This window comes from Carcharodon carcharias, chromosome 23, assembly GCF_017639515.1.
Source record: "Carcharodon carcharias isolate sCarCar2 chromosome 23, sCarCar2.pri, whole genome shotgun sequence".
Taxonomy (NCBI): Eukaryota; Metazoa; Chordata; class Chondrichthyes; order Lamniformes; family Lamnidae; genus Carcharodon; species Carcharodon carcharias.
In genome coordinates this window covers 3685700-3705519 of record NC_054489.1, presented here as the reverse complement: position 1 = coordinate 3705519, position 19820 = coordinate 3685700, and the positions used below count along the sequence as shown (strand labels likewise).

The following is a 19820-nucleotide window of genomic DNA, read 5'->3' as shown; positions in this document are numbered from 1 at the left end:
GTGCTGACCCTCGGGCAGTGCGGCGCTCCCTCGGTGCTGACCCTCGGGCAGTGCGGCGCTCCCTCGGTGCTGACCCTCGGGCAGTGCGGCGCTCCCTCGGTGCTGACCCTCGGGCAGTGCGGCGCTCCCTCGGTGCTGACCCTCGGGCAGTGCGGCGCTCCCTCGGTGCTGACCCTCGGGCAGTGCGGCGCTCCCTCGGTGCTGATCCTCGGGCAGCGCGGCGCTCCCTCCGTGCTGACCCTCGGGCAGTGTGGCGCTCCCTCGGTGCTGACCCTCGGGCAGCGCGGCGCTCCCTCCGTGCTGACCCTCGGGCAGTGCGGCGCTCCCTCGGTGCTGACCCTCGGGCAGTGCGGCGCTCCCTCCATGCTGACCCTCGGGCAGTGCGGCACTCCCTCGGTGCTGACCCTTAGGAGTATCAGTCTGGATAAGGTGCTCAGTCTCTGGAGTAAGACATGAATCCACAATCTTCAGACTCGGACGCAACTGAGTGAGCCAGGGTTGACCTTACACTTGAATTTCTTCTTTTTTACAACAGAATATCACATGGTAATATCATAGCAGCATTTGACCGAGTGCGGCATCAAGGAGCCCTAGCAAAACTGGAGTCAAAGGGAATCAGGGGGAAAACTCTCCGCTGGTTGGAGCCATACCTAGCACAAAGGAAGATGGTTGTGGTTGTTGGAGGTCAGTCATCTCACTCCAGGACATCACTGCAGGAGTTCCTCAGGGTAGTGTCCTAGGCCCAACCATCTTCAGCTGCTTCATCAACGACCTTCCTTCCATCATAAGGTCAGACGTAGGCATGTTCACTGATGATTGTTCAATGCTCAGTATCATTTGTGACTCCTCAGATACTGAAGCAGTCCATGTCCAAATGCTGCAAAACCTGGACAATATCCAGGCTTGGGCTGACAAATGGCATGTAACATTTGCACTACACAAGTGTCAGGCAATGACCATCTCCAACAAGAGAGAATCTAACCATTGCCCCTTGACATTCAATGGCCTTGCCATCGTTGAAGCCCCCACAATCAACATCCTGGGGGTTACCAATGAGCAGAAACTGAACTGGACTAGCCTTATAAATACTGTGGCTACAAAAGCAGGTCAGAGGCTAGTAATCCTGCGGTGAGTAACTCACCTCCTGACTCCCCAAAGCCTGTCCACCATCTACAAGGCACAAGTCAGGAGTGTGATGGAATACTCCCCACTTGCCTGGATGAGTGCAGCTTCAACAACACTCAAGAAGCTGGACACCATCCAGGACAAAGCAGCCCGCTTGATTGGCACCACATCCACAAACATTCACTCCCTCCACCACTGACGCACAATAGCAGCAGTGTGTACCATCTACAAGATGCACTGCAGGAATTCACCAAACCTCCTTCCAAACCCACGAACACTACCGCCTAGAAGGACAAGAGCAGCAGATAGATGGGAACACCACCACCTGGAAGTTCCCCTCCAAGTCACTCACCATCCTGACTTGGAAATATATCGCCGTTTCTTCACTGTCGCTGGGTCAAAATCCTGGAACTCCCTCCCTAACAGCACTGTGGGTGTACCTACACCACATGGACTGCAGCGGCTCAAGAAGGGAGCTCATCACCCACCTTCTCAAGGGCAATTAGGGATGGGCAATAAATGCTGGCCCAGCCAACAAAGCCCACATCCTCTGAATGAATAAAAAAACCTTCTGAAGTTCCTCTGTCCAGTCTGGCTGACCCGATCTGACAGCTTTAGTTTCTGCTCTGCATTCCCTAAGGGCACACTGATTAAACTGGGAAGAATGGGGAGGACCACCAGATATCAGTTATACAGAATGTACAGCAGAACTGCTCCATGCTCCATTCACCCTACCTCATTCTCACCTTCTGTTCTTCTCCCCTTTGTTTATCTAACCTTAAATGTAACTTGCACCTCAGGAAACAGACACAGACAGTTTGGGGGCCAGTGAGTGTCTGAATATTAAGGCAAGAGACAGCAGCTTCAGGAGCGAACAGAAAAGATTGGGGGAGGGGTGGAGGTTGGTAAGGAGTGGGGAGCGAGAGGGGGAAGAGAAAGAAAGTGAGGGGGAGAGAAAGAAAGTGATAGAGAGGGGGAGAGAGAGAAAAAGAGAGTGAGAAAGGGATAAAGAGGTTGAGAAAGAGCGAGGAAGAGAGTGGATGGGAAAGAGAGGGGGAGAGGGAGAGAAAGGGAGGTCAGGAGCTGGTCATTCAATTAAATATCAAAATGAATTCTCCTGAGCAAAATTCATTTCTGTACGTTATTTCTCGATAAGCTGTAAGACAACCAGAATCTCTCAGTTTAGCAATCTGGAGAATCAGAATTTACAGACCAGGGCGTCACTGATTAAGAGGGTTAGAGAACTGTTCTCAAACTCACCATTATCCGAGGCTCATCACGGATGTGGTTGTTCTTCGACTTTCCATTATTGTGCGTCTTCTCGCGAATCCGGGCGTAGTGTTTGGCGATGCATTTCTTGTCGTAGGAGTGGCAGGGGATGTGGCTGCTGTCTGGGTATTCCAGTTCCCAGTAATCGTCAATCTCTGCACGGAACACAATCAGAATCAAATTTTCAGCGGGAAAGTGAAAATACACATGTTTCCAAAATCACAGCAGCCAATCAGCTCACACCCTCGAGAGACACCAGCAGATCACACCCTCGAGAGGTGGTGGGTGGTGACCCCAGCTGATCCAAAGTGAAGACACTGGTCACTATTTAACACCAGTTAAAGAGAGACAGCCACACTGTAGCTGCTCTGTATCTCACTAATGAACACACAGCAACTCTGTCAGTTGTAATTTACCACAGCTCAAATGTATTTTATTTTCATTTTACGATTTATATTAATTCTGTTCAGGAGGTTATATTTTGCACCTGTAAACATTCCAGGAAAAATGGAATACCTCAAGGCAGTATGGAATTAAATGGAAGGGACCAGCCAGGACTGAGTAGATCACCTACACCCCTCTGAGTCAGGACATGGATCACATCCTATTCCAGAGACTTGAGCAAAGAAATCCAAGCTGACACTTCAGTGCAGCACCGAGGGAGCACCGCACTGTCGGAGGGTCAGTACTGAGGGAGCACCGCACTGTCAGAGGGGTCAGTACTGAGGGAGCACCGCACTGTCAGAGGGGTCAGTGCTGAGGGAGCACCGCACTGTCAGAGGGGTCAGTGTTGAGGGAGCACTGCACTGTCAGAGGGGTCAGTGTTGAGGGAGCACTGCACTGTCAGAGGGGTCAGTGTTGAGGGAGCACTGCACTGTCAGAGGGGTCAGTGTTGAGGGAGCACTGCACTGTCAGAGGGATCAATGCTGAGGGAGCACTGCACTGTCAGAGGGGTCAGTGTTGAGGGAGCACTGCACTGTCGGAGGGGTCAGTGTTGAGGGAGCACTGCACTGTCAGAGGGGTCAGTGCTGAGGGAGCACTGCACTGTCAGAGGGTTCAGTGCTGAGGGAGCACTGCACTGTCAGAGGGGTCAGTGCTGAGGGAGCACTGCACTGTCAGAGGGGTCAGTGCTGAGGGAGCACTGCATTGTTGGAGGGTTAGTACTGAGGGGGAGCTGCGCTGTCGGAGGGTCAGTGCTGAGGAGATGTCTTATTGGCATAGGGCAATTAAGATTAGACAGATGAATGTGTGGCTCAAAGACTGGTGTGGGAGAAGTGGGTTCCAGTTCACGGGGTATTGGCATCAGTACCGGGGAAAGTGGGGGCTGTACCTTTGGGATGTTCTACATCTGCACCGTGCTGGGAACAGGGTTCTAGCCACGTAACTAAGGAAGCAGAGTGGGTTTTAAACTAAATTGTGGTACAAGGGATCAAATTTGGGAAGAGGTGGTAAATCAAAGAGCAGAGATAAGGCAAGAGAGAAAGGAACTAATATGGGAAATGATAAACAGACCTTGACATGAAGGGATAGAGAGTACATCAGCAGATAAGATTAGAGGTCCATATCTGAATGCACATAGCATTCAAAACAAAACAGATGAACTGAGAGCGTAAATAGAAATAAATAAGTATGATCTGATAGTCCTTACAGACATGGCTACAGGGTGACATAGATTGGGACCTGAATATTGAAGGGTATGTGCCATTTAGGAAGGACAAGAAGTTAGGAAAAGATGAAGGGGTGGCTCTGTAATTAATGATGGTTTTAGCACATTAGAGAGGGATGACACAAGTTCAGGAAGCCAGGATGTAGAAGCAGTTTGGGTACAGATGAGAAATGATAATGGCAAGAAGTCGCTTGTGGGAGAGGTATACAGGACCCTAATGGTAACCACACGGGTAGATGGGGAATAAGGGAAGAAATAATGGGAGCTTGTCAGAAAGGCACGGCAATAATCATGGGCAATTTTAATCTACATACAGACTGGAAACATCAGATGGGCAAAGGTAGCAGAGATGAGGAGTTCAAAGCATGTTTTCAGGATAGCTTCTTAGAACAGCACATTCTGGCACCAACCAGAAAATGCTAGAAGCTATTATTAAAGATTATAACAGGGCACTTGGAAAAATTCAAGGTAATCAAGCACAGTCAACATGGTTTTGTGCAAGAGAAATCTTGTTCAACCAATTTATTAGAGTTCTTTGAAGAAGTAACATGTGCTACGGATAAAGGTGGATGTGCTGTACTTAGATTTCCAGAAGGCATTTGATAAAGTGTCACATCAAAAGATATTGAAGAAAATAAAAACTCATGGTATTTTTAAAAATTCATTCACAAGATGTGGGCTTCGCTGGTTGGGCCAGTATTTATTGCCCATCCCTAGTTGCCCTTGAGAAGGTGGTGGTGAGCTGCCTTCTTGCTGCAGTCTATGTGGTGTAGGCACATCCACAATGCTGTTAGGGAGGGAGTTCCAGGATTTTGACCCAGCGACAGTGAAGGAACAGAGATATATTTCCAAGTCAGGCTGGTGAGTGACTTGGAGGGGAACTTCCAGGTGGTGGTGTTCCCATCTTTTTGCTGCCATTGTCCTTCTAGATGGTAGTGGTCATGTGTTTGGAAGGTGCTGTCTAAGAAGCCTTGTGAATTCCTGCAGTGCATCTTACAGATGGTACACACTGCTGCTACTGTGCGTCGGTGGTTGGGGGAGTGAATGTTTGTGGATGGGGTGCCAATCAAGCAGGGTTGCTTTGTCCTGGATGGTGTCCAGCTTCTTCAGTGTTGTGGGAGCTGCACTCATCCAGGCAAGTGGGGAGTATTCCATCACACTCCTGACTTGTGCCTTGTGGATAGTGGACAGGTTTTGAGGAGTCAGGAGGTGAGTTATTCATCGCATGATTCCTAGCCTCTAACCTGCTCTTGTAGCCACAGTATTTATATGGCTAGTCCAGTTCAGTTTCTGGTTAATGGTAACCCCCAGCATGTTGATAATGGTGGATTTAGCAATGGTAATGCCGTTGAACATCAAGGGGCGATGGTTGGATTCTCTTTTGTTGCTGATGGTCATTGCCTGGCACTTGTGTGGTGCAAATGTTACTTGCCACTTGCCATCCCAAACCTGGATATTGTCCAGGTCTTGCTGCATTTGGACATGGACTGTTTCAGTATCTGAGGAACCATGAATGATGCTGAACATTGTGCAATAATCAGTGAACATCCCCACTTCTGACTTTATGTTGGAAGGAAGGTCATTGATGAAGCAGCTGAAGATGGTTGGGCTGAGAACACTACCCTGAGGAACTCCTGCAGTGATGTCCTGGAGCTGAGATGACCGACCTCCAACAACCACAACCATCTTCCTTTGTGCTAAGTATGACTCCAACCAGTGGAGAATTTTCCCTGATTCCCATTGACTCCAGTTTTGCTAGGGCTCCTTGATGTCACACTCAGTCAAATGCTGCCTTGATGTCAAGGGGGGTCACTCTCACCTCACCTTGGGGGTTCAGCTTGTTTGTCCATGTTTGAACCAAGGCTGTAATGACGTCAGGAGCTGAATGGCCCTGGCAAAACCCAAACTAGGCATCAGTGAGCAGGTTATTGCTAAGCAAGTGCCGCTTGATAGCACTGTTGATGATCCCTTCCATTACTTTACCGATGGTTGAGAGTAGACTGATGGGGTGGTAATTGGCCGGGTTGGATTGTCCTGATTTTTGTGTACAGGACATACCTGGGCCATTTTCCACATTGCTGGATAGATGCCAGTGTTGTAGTTGTCCTGGAACAGCTTGGCTAGGGGTATGGCAAATTCTGGACCACAAGACTTCAGTATTATTGCTGGAATATTGTCAGGGCCCAAAGCCTTTGCAGTATCCAGTGCCTTCAGCTGTTTCTTGATATCACATGGAGTGAATCAAATTGGCTGAAGACTGGCATCTGTGATGCTGGAGACCTCTGGAGGAGGCCAAGATGGATCATCCAGTCAGCAGTTCTGGCTGAAGATTGTTGCCAGTGCTTCAGCCTTATCTTTTGCACTGTGTTGGGCTCCTCCATCATTGAGGATGAGGGTAATTGTCCACCACCATTCACGACTGGATACGACAGGACTGCAGAACTCAGATCTGACCTGTTGGTTGTGGGATCACTCAGCTCTGTCTATCACTTGCTGCTTCTGCTGTTTGGCACTCAGGTAGCCCTGTTAGTCACAATAAGAGGTTGTGGTGGAAGAATTAATCCAGGCTGGTCTTTTGGTACAAGCTGGTTTATTTTCAAGACAGCTCCTCAGTGCTACTAACTTCCAAGTAGCTCCCACACAAAGTGTTCCAGCTGCATCGTTTTATTCTGTTTCAATGGGATAATCAATGCCCATCACCTGTTTAACTAGCAATCGTCTTTAACAAGGTGATTGCCATATTAACAATCCTGTGTTATAGCTTCACCAGGTTGACACCTCATTTTTAGGTATGCCTGGTGCTGCTCCTGACATGTCCTCCTGCACTCTTCATTGAACCAGAGTTGATCCCCTGGCTTGATGGTAATGGTAGAGTGGGGGATATGCCAGACCATGAGGTTACAGATTGTGCTTGAGTACAATTCTGCTGCTGCTGATGGCCCACAGAGCCTCATAGATGCCCAGTCTTGTGTTGCTAAATTTGTTCAAAATCTATCCCATTTAGCACCGTGGTAGTGCCACACAACCCGATGGAGGGTATCCTCAATGTGAAGATGGGACTTCATCTCCACAAGGGCTGTGCAGCAGTCACTGCCGCTGATACTGTCATGGACAGATGCATAGATACAGAGGCAGAAAGGTTGGTGAGGATAAGGTCAAGAATGTTTTTCCCTCTGGTTGGTTCTCTCACCACCTGCCGCAGACCCAGTCTAGCAGCTATGTCCTTTAGGACTCGGCCAGCTCGGTCAGTAGTGGTGCTACCGAGCCATTCTTGGTGATGGACATTGAAGTCCCCCACCCAGAGTACATTCTGCACCTTTGCCACCCTCAGTGCTTCCTCCAAGTGATGTTCAACATGGAGGAGCGCTGATTCATCAGCTGAGGGTGGGCAGTACATGGTAACCAGCAGAGGTTTCCTTGCCCATGTTTGACCTGATGCCACATGACTTCATGGGGCCCGGAGTTGATGTTGAGGACTCCCAGGGCAACTCCCTCCAGACTGTATACCCCTGTGCCACCACCCCTGCTGGGTCTGTCCTGCTGGTGATGTGTGCAGGGACGGTGATGGTGGTGTGTGGGGCATTATCTGTAAGGAATGATTCCATGAGGATGACTGTGTCAGGCTGTTGCTTGACTAGTCTGTGAGACAGCTCTCCCAATTTTGGCACTAGCCCCCAGATGTTAGTAAGGAGGACTTTGCAGGGTCGACAGGGCTGAGATTGCTGTTGTTGTTTCTGGTACCTAGGTCAATTCCAGGTGGTCCATCTGGTTTCATTCCTTTTTTGCTAAGCTATTTCAGAGGGTATTTAAGAGTCAACCACATTGCTGTGGGTCTGGAGTCACATGTAGGCCAGACCAGGTAAGGGCAACAGATACCAGATGTTACAACAATTGACTTTTAAAGCATTCAAATTCCACCATCTGCCATGGTGGGATTTGAACCTAAGTCCCCAGAGCATTACTCTGGGTCCCTGGGTTACTAGTCCAGCGACAATACCACTATGCTATTGCCTCCCCAGTGGGTAACATATCGGCATTGAGAGAAGATTGGCTAGTTTACAGGAAGCAGAGAGTAGGTATAAATGGGTCATTTTCAGGTTGGCAAGATTTAACAAGTGGTGAGCCACAGGGATCAGTGCTGGGGCCTCAATCTTTTACAATTTATATAAATGACTTGGATAAAGGGACCAAAGGTATAGTTGCTAAATTTGCTGATGACATAAAGATGAGTAGGAATATAAGTTGTGAAGAGGACATAAGGAGGCCACAAAGGGACATAGATAGGTTAAGTGAGTGGACAAAGATCTGGCAAATGGGGTATAATGTGGACAAATATGAATTTGTCCATTTTGGCAGGAAGAATTTAAGTGGGTTATAACCCTAACCCCTATTCAGGCTATCTGAGCTCAGGAGCACTCCCCTAATATTCAGCTTCACTTGAGCTCAAACCAGCCACCTCCTGCAGACAGCTGTTTTCAGTTTGAGTAAATGAACTACCTCTCCCTCAAGGAAGATAATCATCAAGAAATATTACGTTCTTCCAGATAGCCTTTCTTTCATAATTATTGGCCAGGATAGAAGTAACTAGATATTATAAAGGTCCGGGAGAGTCTGCAAAAAATGTATCCCCCCATTTAGGAGTATACAGCGTGGGGGTTCTGTATACAGAATATTATATGAGAAATTAGATCTTACTAACTTATTTACAAATTTATTATAGACCTGGAACATGCAATACACTCAGTGGGTAAGCACATCGCAACATTAAAGATTATAAAAAGATGGAAAACATAAAATCTTAGTTCTAATAAAGAATCCAGCGTTAAAAAATACTCTTGGGATGCTACAGACCAAAATATCTTAGGATAACCATCAAATATTTAAAACAAAGTGTTACCTTAAATTCACCAGGATTCCCAGCCTCTAACCTGCTCTTGTAGCCACATTATTTATATGGCTAGTCCAGTTCAGTTTCTGGTCAATGATAACCCCCAGAATGTTGATAGTGGGGGATTCAGTAATGGTAATGCCTTTGTCAAGGCGAGATGTTTGGATTCTCTTTTGTTGTGGGGGGGGGGGTGGTCATTGCCTGGCATGAATGTTACTTGCCACTTAGCAGCCTAATCCTAAATGTTGTCCAGGTCTTGCTGCATATGGGCATGACTGCTTCAGGGCTGAGGGAGTGCTGCACTGTCAGAGAGTCAGTTCGCTGCAAAGTGGGAGGGGAAGTGCTGAGGGAGTGCTGCAATGTCAGAGATGCCAGTTCTCAGATAAAACATCAAACGTTTGGATGAGGTTTCATTAAAAATGCAAAGTCCGCCTGGCAGATTCGCCCGTCCACCAAATGTAAAGTTGGATGGACCACGAAAAATTGGGGACAGTTGGAACTTTAACAACTTTAATTGTCTTCTTAATAATCAGCAGGCGCACACCCACTGACTGAAACATCATGCAAGCTTGGGATCACACCTCCCAATGTCATGCCGATTGATTGTGTACAAGATTATGAGGGGCACGGACAGGGTGGATAGGGAGCAGCTGTTCCCCTTAGTTGAAGGGTCAGTCACAAGGAGACATAAGTTCAAGGTGAGGGGCAGGAGGTTTAGGGGGATGTGAGGAAAAGCCTTTTTACCCAGAGGGTGGTGATGGTCTGGAATGCACTGCCTGGGAGGGTGGTGGAGGCGGGTTGCCTCACATTCTTTAAAAAGTACCTGGATGAGCACTTGGCACATCATAACATTCAAGGCTATGGGCCAAGTGCTGGTAAATGGGATTAGGTAGGTAGGTCAGGTGTTTCTCACGTGTCAGTGCAGACTCGATGGGCCAAAGGGCCTCTTCTGCACTGTGTGATTCTGTGATTTCGTGTCCGATTGGGTCAGGCCCATGCCCACATGCCGACCTAAATCAATCAGAAAAATGTCCATTTATGCATCCCCTGCTTTCTGCCTGCCAACCAACCTTCGATCCAGGCTAACATGTTACCCCCTACACCATGAGCTATTATTTTCCACAATAACCTTTGTTGTGATACCTTATCAAATGCCTTCTGGAAATCCAAGTACAGTGATATAGAATTGGTTTGGATGGCGATGAGGAATAGTAGGGGAAAGAGGTCCCTGGTGGGAGTGGTCTATGGGTCCCTAACAGTAACCACAATGTAGGACAAAGTATACAAGAAGAAATATTGGATGCTTGTGATAAAGGGACCGCAATAATCCTGGGTGATTATAATCTACATATAAACTGGAAAAATTAGATTGGCTGCAGTAGTCTGGATGTGAAGTTTATAAGAATACTGCCACTGTCCCTTTACTATCAGTGTCCCTGTGTTAAGTGTGTAGTGACACACTGTGGGAGAAACCATTGGAGACGCTGTATAATCTAATAGGACTAATAAGGTGGTTAAGAAAACATACAGGATACTTGATTTTGTAAATGGGGGTAATGAATAAAAAAAAAACAAGGAAGTCATTCTAAACTTTTATTATTCACTGGTTAAACCTCAGCTGAAGGATTGTGTCCAGTTCTGGGCCCCACATTTTAAGAAGGATGGCAAGGTCTTGGAGAGGGTGCAGAGCAGATATACCAAGAATGCAGATGAGCATCATCCTACCGGGTAATTAAAAACTGGTTTGCCTTTGGATTGGCTATGGGAAGACAGGGCTCAGTGATGTTGGACAATCAATGGCGGGACATGAGGGTTGGGCAGTTTGAGACAGGAGACCGTGTGATAAAACTTGCAGGGATATGTCCTGCCAGAGTTGGCAACCCTTGGAACATGGCAGCACCCAGGATTCCTTGATGCCCAGCAACATTAGCAATGACCAGAGCGTAACTGATCAATTCCAAATACCTCAGCACGTTCACACAAGTGGTGCTAGTGATCATTCCCACTGGATGTGGGGCAGAGACTGTACCCCACCATCACTGTTTCACTTAGCATTGAGCCTCTGTGATGTTATCGATTCCCTGTCCTGTTACCTGGACGCAGGATAAAAACGGAATGAAATGTTTCATGTTACTGATGTGAGTAATACTCCCGGGCTCTGGGATCTACAGCAGTAGCTGCTCAGCGAATCCTCATCCTAGAAGTCAATCACTATTACAAATCATTCAATTCAGCCATCGATTATAAGTGGGTGGGGGTGGGGGTGGGTGGAATGATGTAACAGCCAGTTTGGTTGTGCACAGTAGCTGGTACTGGTGACCATTGCACCAAGTCTAAAGTAACACAACAGCTAAGGACTCAGGCAGTGTTCCGGCAACCTGACACGTGGGTCACTCAGCCTTGTTGGTGCTTTCTTCACTTCAAAAATTACCGATTACAAACCCCGGCCTCCTTTTACTCACCTTTCCCTTTTCACTCATTCGCCTCTTGCCCTCTCCAGGTCATTGCCCCTTTCTCTCACTGCCCTCCCTTCCTCTTTCTCTCTACCCTCTCTCTCCAAACTACAGAAAGTCAAAGGGTTAAGTGAAAGGCTTTACTAGGTGCCAGCTCTAACTGCAGCCAATCAGATCCCAATTCTAAAAATACACCAGTTAACAGGCAGCAATGGAATCAGTCACGTATTCCAACACATGCCAGGAAATTCTTTCAGGAGCTACATCGTTAAAGCAACTCTTGTCCTCGCCCGTATCAACAGATTTTTACAGCTCCCAGTCCTTCAGTAAAATTAACTATTTGGTGGTTCACATGCAGTGGGCTTTCTTAAAAAAAAACCCCATGTGTAAGCTGGGCACCCTGAAAAAGATAAACACATCCTCGGGGTGGGGGTGGACAGTCCAGAACAAGGGGGAAGAACCTTAAAATAAGAGCCAGGCCATTCAGGGGTGATGTCAGGAAGGACTTCCTCACACAGAGGGGAGTGGAAATCTGGAACTCTCTCTCCCAAAAAGCTGTTGAGGGTGGAGGGGGGGTGGGGAAACAAGTGAAAATGTCAAAACTGAGATTAATGGATTTTTGTTGGATAAGGCCTTTTGAGGGACCTGGAACCAGACAGCAGATGGGAGTTCAGATCCAGATCAGCCATGATCTGAGAGGATTGGGGAGCAGGTTCAAGGGGTTGGATAGTCTCCGGTTGTCCTTATCATAGAATGAAACAGCACAGGAGGCCATTCGGTCCACTCTGTCTGTGCTGCCCCTTTGTTACAGCTATCTAATTAATCCCACTCCTCTGCTCTTGGCCCTGCAATAATTCCTATTTACCCAATTCCCTGTTTGAGCGTTATTACTGAATCTGCTTCCGCTGACCTTTCAGGCAGCGTGTTCCAGATCATAACAACTCGCTGTGTAAAAACATGTTTCCTTAAAGTCCTTCCTGGTTCTCTGACAGCTTCTTATGGTTTAAATTATTTCGTTTTCTTTTTAAACTAGTGCACCTCTGGTGGAAATGCTATTCTGTTCATTACTCGGTCATGATGTTTAATCTGTTCAGGCATTCCTCGTGCACATGGAAGCTGACTAAACACATCCAGGTATGGCAGCCTATGAACCCAAGGTCAATGAGCCACATGTACATCCCTGGCTCCTCACTCTGGGATGAGGTCAGATTAAAGATCAGAAAAATAAAGCAGGAAATTGCTGGATTTCTTAACTTTGTGTTAATAATTTCGTTCCTTTCCAGTACATCAAACTGAAGACTTCTTTTATAGAATAGATAGTTAAAAAGAGCATTTTTATAAAAAATCCTAATATTTCTAGTACTGCCATACACTACTGAACTAATTATTTAAAAGCCTCAAACACACGCTTCTCATTACATAGCACACAAGGGGATAATTCACAACCTAAATGCTGTGTTGGGCAAGAGAGTGTTTTAGACTCTCTCTCACACAGCCAGGTGACCTTATTATACCAGATGATTATTTAACATTTTCTCCAGATTTCACTGGCTGTAAAAAGATTCCTGTCTTGCTGCAAGTCGTTCTACACTGAAAAGGCCAACAACCATCAACCAACTAGACGACAATGATAGTACGTCTGACAGGGCAGACAACGTCTGTGACGCTGTCTGTGTCTGAGTCTAACTGTAACTTGCATCTGTCAGGAGCTCAGTAACTGCACCAAAACTCAGAAGTGAAGAGTTACATCGCTCCCAATAGCAACTTCAGAATGAAGTAAAAGATGCTCAGTCCGATACAGGTATTATCCAGGGAATCTGCCATGTGAATTCCTCATGTTTGGAGAGCAGCTATATTTAGCGGAAACCCTTTAAGCCACTGCTCGGGATAGTAAATTCATGCAACTGTGTCTTAGAAACGTTTGGGGTCAGAGTGTTGTTATACATTTTAGACTTCAGGTTGATCTCTGCCTTTCTCTTTAGTAACAAAGTCCCAATAATGCACATCTTCAGGAGTCCGTGTAAAAATAGTCACTAGTTATTTACCTGTTTAAAATCAACACTGCAGCAGCTCATTCAGAGATATTCACAGGTATGTACAGCCCCCTCACTCTCACACATGCACACATCACGTCACTCTCACACCCCCCTCACTCTCACACAACCCCTCCCTCAATCTCACACACCCCTCACTCTCACACCCCCCTCACTCTCACATCCCCCCTCACTCTCACACACCCCCTCACTCTCACATCCCCCCTCACTCTCACACATGCACACATCACCTCACTCTCACACCCCCCCTCACTCTCACACAACCCCTCCCTCAATCTCACACACCCCTCACTCTCACACACCCCTCACTCTCACACACCCCCATCTCACTCTCACACACCCCCTCACTCTCACATCCCCCCTCACTCTCACACAACCCCTCACTCTCACACCCCCCCTCACTCTCACACCCCCCCCCTCACTCTCACACTCCCCCTCACTCTCACATCCCCCCTCACTCTCACACAACCCCTCCCTCAATCTCACACACCCCTCACTCTCACACACCCCCATCTCACTCTCACACACCCCCTCACTCTCACATCCCCCCTCACTCTCACACAACCCCTCACTCTCACACCCCCCCTCACTCTCACACCCCCCCCTCACTCTCACACCCCCCCTCACTCTCACATCCCCCCTCACTCTCACACAACCCCTCACTCTCACACAACCTCTCCCTCACTCTCACACAACCCCCTCACTCACTCTCACACAACCCCTCCCTCACTCTCACATACCCCCTAACTCTCACACCCCCCTCACTCTCACACACCCCCTCACTCTCACACACCCCTTCACTCACTCTCACACACCCCCCTCACTCTCACACCCCCCCTCACTCTCACACACCCCCTCACTCACTCTCACACACGCCCTCCCTCACTCTCACAACCCCCCTCACTCTCACACATGCACACATCCCCTCCCTCACTCTCACACACACCCTCACTCTCACACATCCCCCTCACTCACTCTCACACCCCCCATCTCACTCTCACACATCCCCTCACTCTCACAACCCCCCTCACTCTCACACACCCTCCCTCACTCTCACACACCCCCTCACTCTCACACAACCCCTCCCTCACTCTCACACACCCCCTCACTCTCACACACCCTCCCTCACTCTCACACACCCCTCTCACTCTCACACACCCCCCTCACTCTCACACACCCTCCCTCACTCTCACACACCCCCCTCACTCTCACACAACCCCTCCCTCACTCTCACACACCCTCCCTCACTCTCACACACCCCTCTCACTCTCACACACCCCCCTCACTCTCACACAACCCCTCCCTCACTCTCACACACCCTCCCTCACTCTCACACACCCCCTCACTCACTCTCACACACCCCCTCCCTCACTCTCACACAACCCCTCCCTCACTCTCACACACCCCCCTCACTCTCACACACCCCCCTCACTCTCACACACCCCTCCCTCACTCTCACACACCCTCCCTCACTCTCACACACCCCCTCACTCACTCTCACACAACCCCTCCCTCACTCTCACATCCCCCCTCACTCTCACAAACCCCCCTCACTCTCACACCCCCCCTCACTCTCACACCCCCCCTCACTCTCACATACCCCCCTCACTCTCACACACCCCCCTCACTCTCACACCCCCCCTCACTCTCACACACCCCCCTCACTCTCACACAACCCCTCCCTCACTCTCACACAACTCCTCCCTCACTCTCACACAACCCCTCCCTCACTCTCACACAACCCCTCACTCTCACACCCCCCTCACTCTCACACCCCCCTCACTCTCACACACCCCCCTCAGTCTCACACACCCCCCTCAATCTCACACACCCCCTCACTCTCACACACCCTCCCTCACTCTCACACACCCCCTCACTCTCACACACCCTCCCTCACTCTCACACACCCCTCTCACTCTCACACAACCCCTCCCTCACTCTCACACACCCCCTCACTCTCACACACCCTCCCTCACTCTCACACACCCCTCTCACTCTCACACACCCCCCTCACTCTCACACACCCCCCTCACTCTCACACAACCCCTCCCTCACTCTCACACACCCTCCCTCACTCTCACACACCCCCTCCCTCAATCTCACACACCCCCTCCCTCAATCTCACACAACCCCTCCCTCACTCTCACACACCCCCCTCACTCTCACACAACCCCTCCCTCACTCTCACAAACCCCCCTCACTCTCACACCCCCCTCACTCTCACACCCCCCCTCACTCTCACATACCCCCCTCACTCTCACACAACCCTTCCCTCACTCTCACACAACCCCTCCCTCACTCTCACACACCCCCTCACTCTCACACCCCCCCTCACTCTCACACCCCCCCTCACTCTCACACCCCCCTCACTCTCACACACCCCCCTCAGTCTCACACAACCCCCTCAATCTCACACACCACCTCACTCTCACACACCCCCCTCACTCACACACCCCCTCACTCTCACACCCCCCTCACTCTCACACACACCCCATCTCACTCTCACACCCCCCCTCAATCTCACACCCCCCCCCACTCTCACACACCCCCCTCACTCTCACACACCCCTCTCACTCTCACACACCCCCTCACTCTCACACACCCCCCTCACTCTCACACACCCCCTCACTCTCACACACCCCCCCTCAATCTCACACCCCCTCACTCTCACACACCCCCTCACTCTCACACACCCCCTCGCTCACTCTCACACAACCCCTCCCTCACTCTCACACACCCCCCTCACTCTCACACACCCCCCTCACTCTCACACACCCCCCTCACTCTCACACCCCCCCTCACTCTCACACAACCCCTCCCTCACTCTCATACCCCCCCCTCACTCTCACACCCCCCTCACTCTCACACCCCCCCTCACTCTCACACCCCCTCACTCTCACACCCCCCCTCACTCTCACACCCCCCCTCATTCTCACACCCCCCCTCATTCTCACACCCCCCCTCACTCTCACACCCCCCTCACTCTCACACAACCCCCTCACTCTCACACCCCCCCTCACTCTCACACAACCCCTCACTCTCACACCCCCCCTCACTCTCACATCCCCCCTCACTCTCACACCCCCCTCACTCTCACACCCTCACTCACTCTCACACAACCCCTCGCTCACTCTCACACAACCCCCTCACTCTCACACAACCCCCTCACTCTCACACCCCCCCTCACTCTCACCCCCCCCTCACTCTCACACACCCCCTCCCTCACTCTCACACAACCCCCTCACTCTCACACCCCCCCTCACTCTCACACCCCCCCTCACTCTCACACCCCCCTCACTCTCACACCCCCCCTCACTCTCACACAACCCCTCACTCTCACACCCCCCCTCACTCTCACACCCCCCCTCACTCTCACACACCCCCTCCCTCACTCTCACACAACCCCCTCACTCTCACACCCCCCCTCACTCTCACACCCCCCCTCACTCTCACACCCCCCCTCACTCTCACACAACCCCTCCCTCACTCTCACACACCCCCCTCACTCTCACACACCCCCTCCCTCACTCTCACACACCCCCCTCACTCTCACACAATCCCTCCCTCACTCTCACACACCCTCCCTCACTCTCACACATGCACACGTCTCCCCCACCCCCCATTCCACCCCCAACCCCCCCCACCCCACCACCTTCACTCTCGTTCACTCAACCCCACAGCAGGGGAGGCAATGTCATAGTGGTGTTGTCGCTGGACTAGTAATCCAGAGACCCAGGGTAATGGTCTAGGGTCCCGAGTTCGAATCCCACCACGTTAGATAGTGGAATTTGAATTCAATAAAAAAAAAGTCTGGAATTTAATAAAAATGTCTAATGATGACCATGCAAACCATTTTTGTAAAAACCCATCTGGTTCACTAATGCCCCTTTAGGGGAAATAAACCTGCTGTCCTTACCTATCCACAGCAATGTGGTTAACTCTTAAATGCCCTCTGAACAAGGGCAATCAGAGATGGGGCAATAAATACTGGCCTAGTCAGAGACGCCCACACCCCAAGAATGAATTTTTAAAAAACTTGCCCTCCTAACCCCACCCCCATTCACTCTCCAACCCCCACTCACTCTCCAACCCCCACTCACTCTCCAACCCCCACTCACTCTCCAACCCCCACTCACTCTCCAACCCCCACTCACTCTCCAACCCCCACTCACTCTCCAACCCCCACTCACTCTCCAACCCCCACTCACTCTCCAACTCCCACTCACTCTCCAACTCCCACTCACTCTCCAACCCCCACTCACTCTCCAACTCCCACTCACTCTCCAACCCCCACTCACTCTCCAACCCCCACTCACTTTCCAACCCCCACTCACTCTCCAACCCCCACTCACTCTCCAACGCCCACTCACTCTCCAACTCCCACTCACTCTCCAACCCCCACTCACTCTCCAACCCCCACTCACTCTCCAACCCCCACTCACTCTCCAACCCCCACTCACTCTCCAACCCCCACTCACTCTCCAACCCCCACTCACTCTCCAACCCCCACTCACTCTCCAACCCCCACTCACTCTCCAACCCCCACTCACTCTCCAACCCCCACTCACTCTCCAACCCCCACTCACTCTCAAACCCCCACTCACTCTCAAACCCCCACTCACTCTCAAACCCCCACTCACTCTCCAACCCCCACTCACTTTCAAACCCCCACTCACTCTCAAATACACTCTCCCACCTATTCACATGCTTGAGGACATCCTGTTTGACAGTCAGCGTGACTTTGAGCACACTCCCTCAAGCCTAGGAAATGCCAACATCTGGTGGCTACACTTGTAATGCCCCTTCACCCAGTTACACCGGTACCCCCAGGAGAGCACACAGTCATGTAACAAAGGCACCCGTGAAACATGTCAAGAAACTATCATGGAGCCCTCAACAACTGCTCCGCACCTTTGCTGGATTATTTGTGCATCATCTTGTCTCACGTTCAGGGAGCTCTTGTGAAGAGTGGAGCATCAGGCCATGCTGGTGATTAAACTCCACACAAGCCTCTTCTCACCGCATTGGTAAAACCATCTGTTCCTTTCTTCCTCATGTACTCTTCAATATTTCCATTAACCTGTGCACCAGCCCAAAACATGCCAGTGAACTCTCCAGCCAGTGTCGTCACTGCAGTGTTACTTTCTCGAAGTTGGCGCAATGCTCAATAAACACCCAGTACTGGATGAGCAGAAATTTCATCCAATATGGGAAACCGAAAGGTCATTGAGGATAAAATTGTTCTTGGTTAGAAACGTGAAAGAGAGTGGTCACAAATTGTTCACCTTTTATTCACTGTGCTAGTTTTTATTTACCTTTGACTTGCAAATATTGCCAAGATTTTTAATTTCAAACCAAATCAAGGTGGCAGTGAGACCAGGAAACGAGTCTCCACAAAAGGAATTTGTACTATTGTCCATTCTGTGAAAAGAATATCGAGTGTGGCAAAAGATCAGCTGCTGGTTTGTTCTGAGCCTGTTTCTGATAAGCAATCAATTTCAGTTCCATTGTCTGATGTCCCTGCCACATTCGCACCATCACTAAAACCGCCTATTCCCATCTCCATAACACCGCCTGACTCCATCCCTGACTAAACTCAGCTCCTGCTGAGCCCTCTTCCATGTTCCCGTTAACTCCGGACTAAACTATTCCAACACATGCCCGGCCAGCCTCCCATTATCCACCTTCCAGAAACTGGAGGTCATCCAAAACTCTGCTACCCGTGCCCTAACTATGCTAAAGGTGCTACATAAATGCAAATTGTTGTTGTTGACTCAGGCCAGGCTGAGTCTAATCGCTGCTGGGTTCCAGAAGGTCACAGGCAGTTGTCATGAAGCATAGCTGCAATAATGCAATCTGTACGATTAGCTGTGTGAAATGCACAGGAAACCCCTCAACTTGTTTAAAAATTTCCATTCTCCTGAGAAGCTGGTGAAGACTGACCCTCTGTCTATTGGATACAGTCTCTTCCTGTATAAACACAACACACTTTACCCATTTCAATGGGACTAGCGGAATAATATTTTGGCATAGACTAGAAGGGCCGAATGGCCTGCTTTCTGTGCTGTAGTGTTCTATGGTTCTATTTTCGATGTAGGTTTGAGGGTGTCAAGGATAATGAGTGTTTGATGCAGATGCTAGGGTTTGTTCCAGACCCTACCCCATTGCCTTGACAAATACAAACTTTACAAAGTAATAAAAGTCAGAGCATGTTACAAGGGAATCTGAAAAATCACCTCCCACTTTCCTTTACAAGGCACATTCTCTGTCTGGATCACTGTGTTCCTGAACATGGTGCTGTTCAGTGTAACTCTGACACAAAGTATGTTACAGAGAATTAACAACACAGAAACAGACCATTCAGC

General features: G+C 49.6%; 1 protein-coding gene across 1 annotated transcript in view; it reads right to left on the bottom strand.

Moving 5' to 3' along the window:
* The window catches only part of LOC121269074 (insulin-like growth factor-binding protein 4), a 125384-nt gene that overhangs the window by 11786 nt on the left and 93778 nt on the right, over positions 1-19820 (bottom strand). The window contains exon 2 of the mRNA XM_041173515.1: positions 2386-2549. Coding sequence (XP_041029449.1) covers positions 2386-2549 — 164 coding nt within the window. The remainder of the gene's footprint in view (positions 1-2385; positions 2550-19820) is intronic.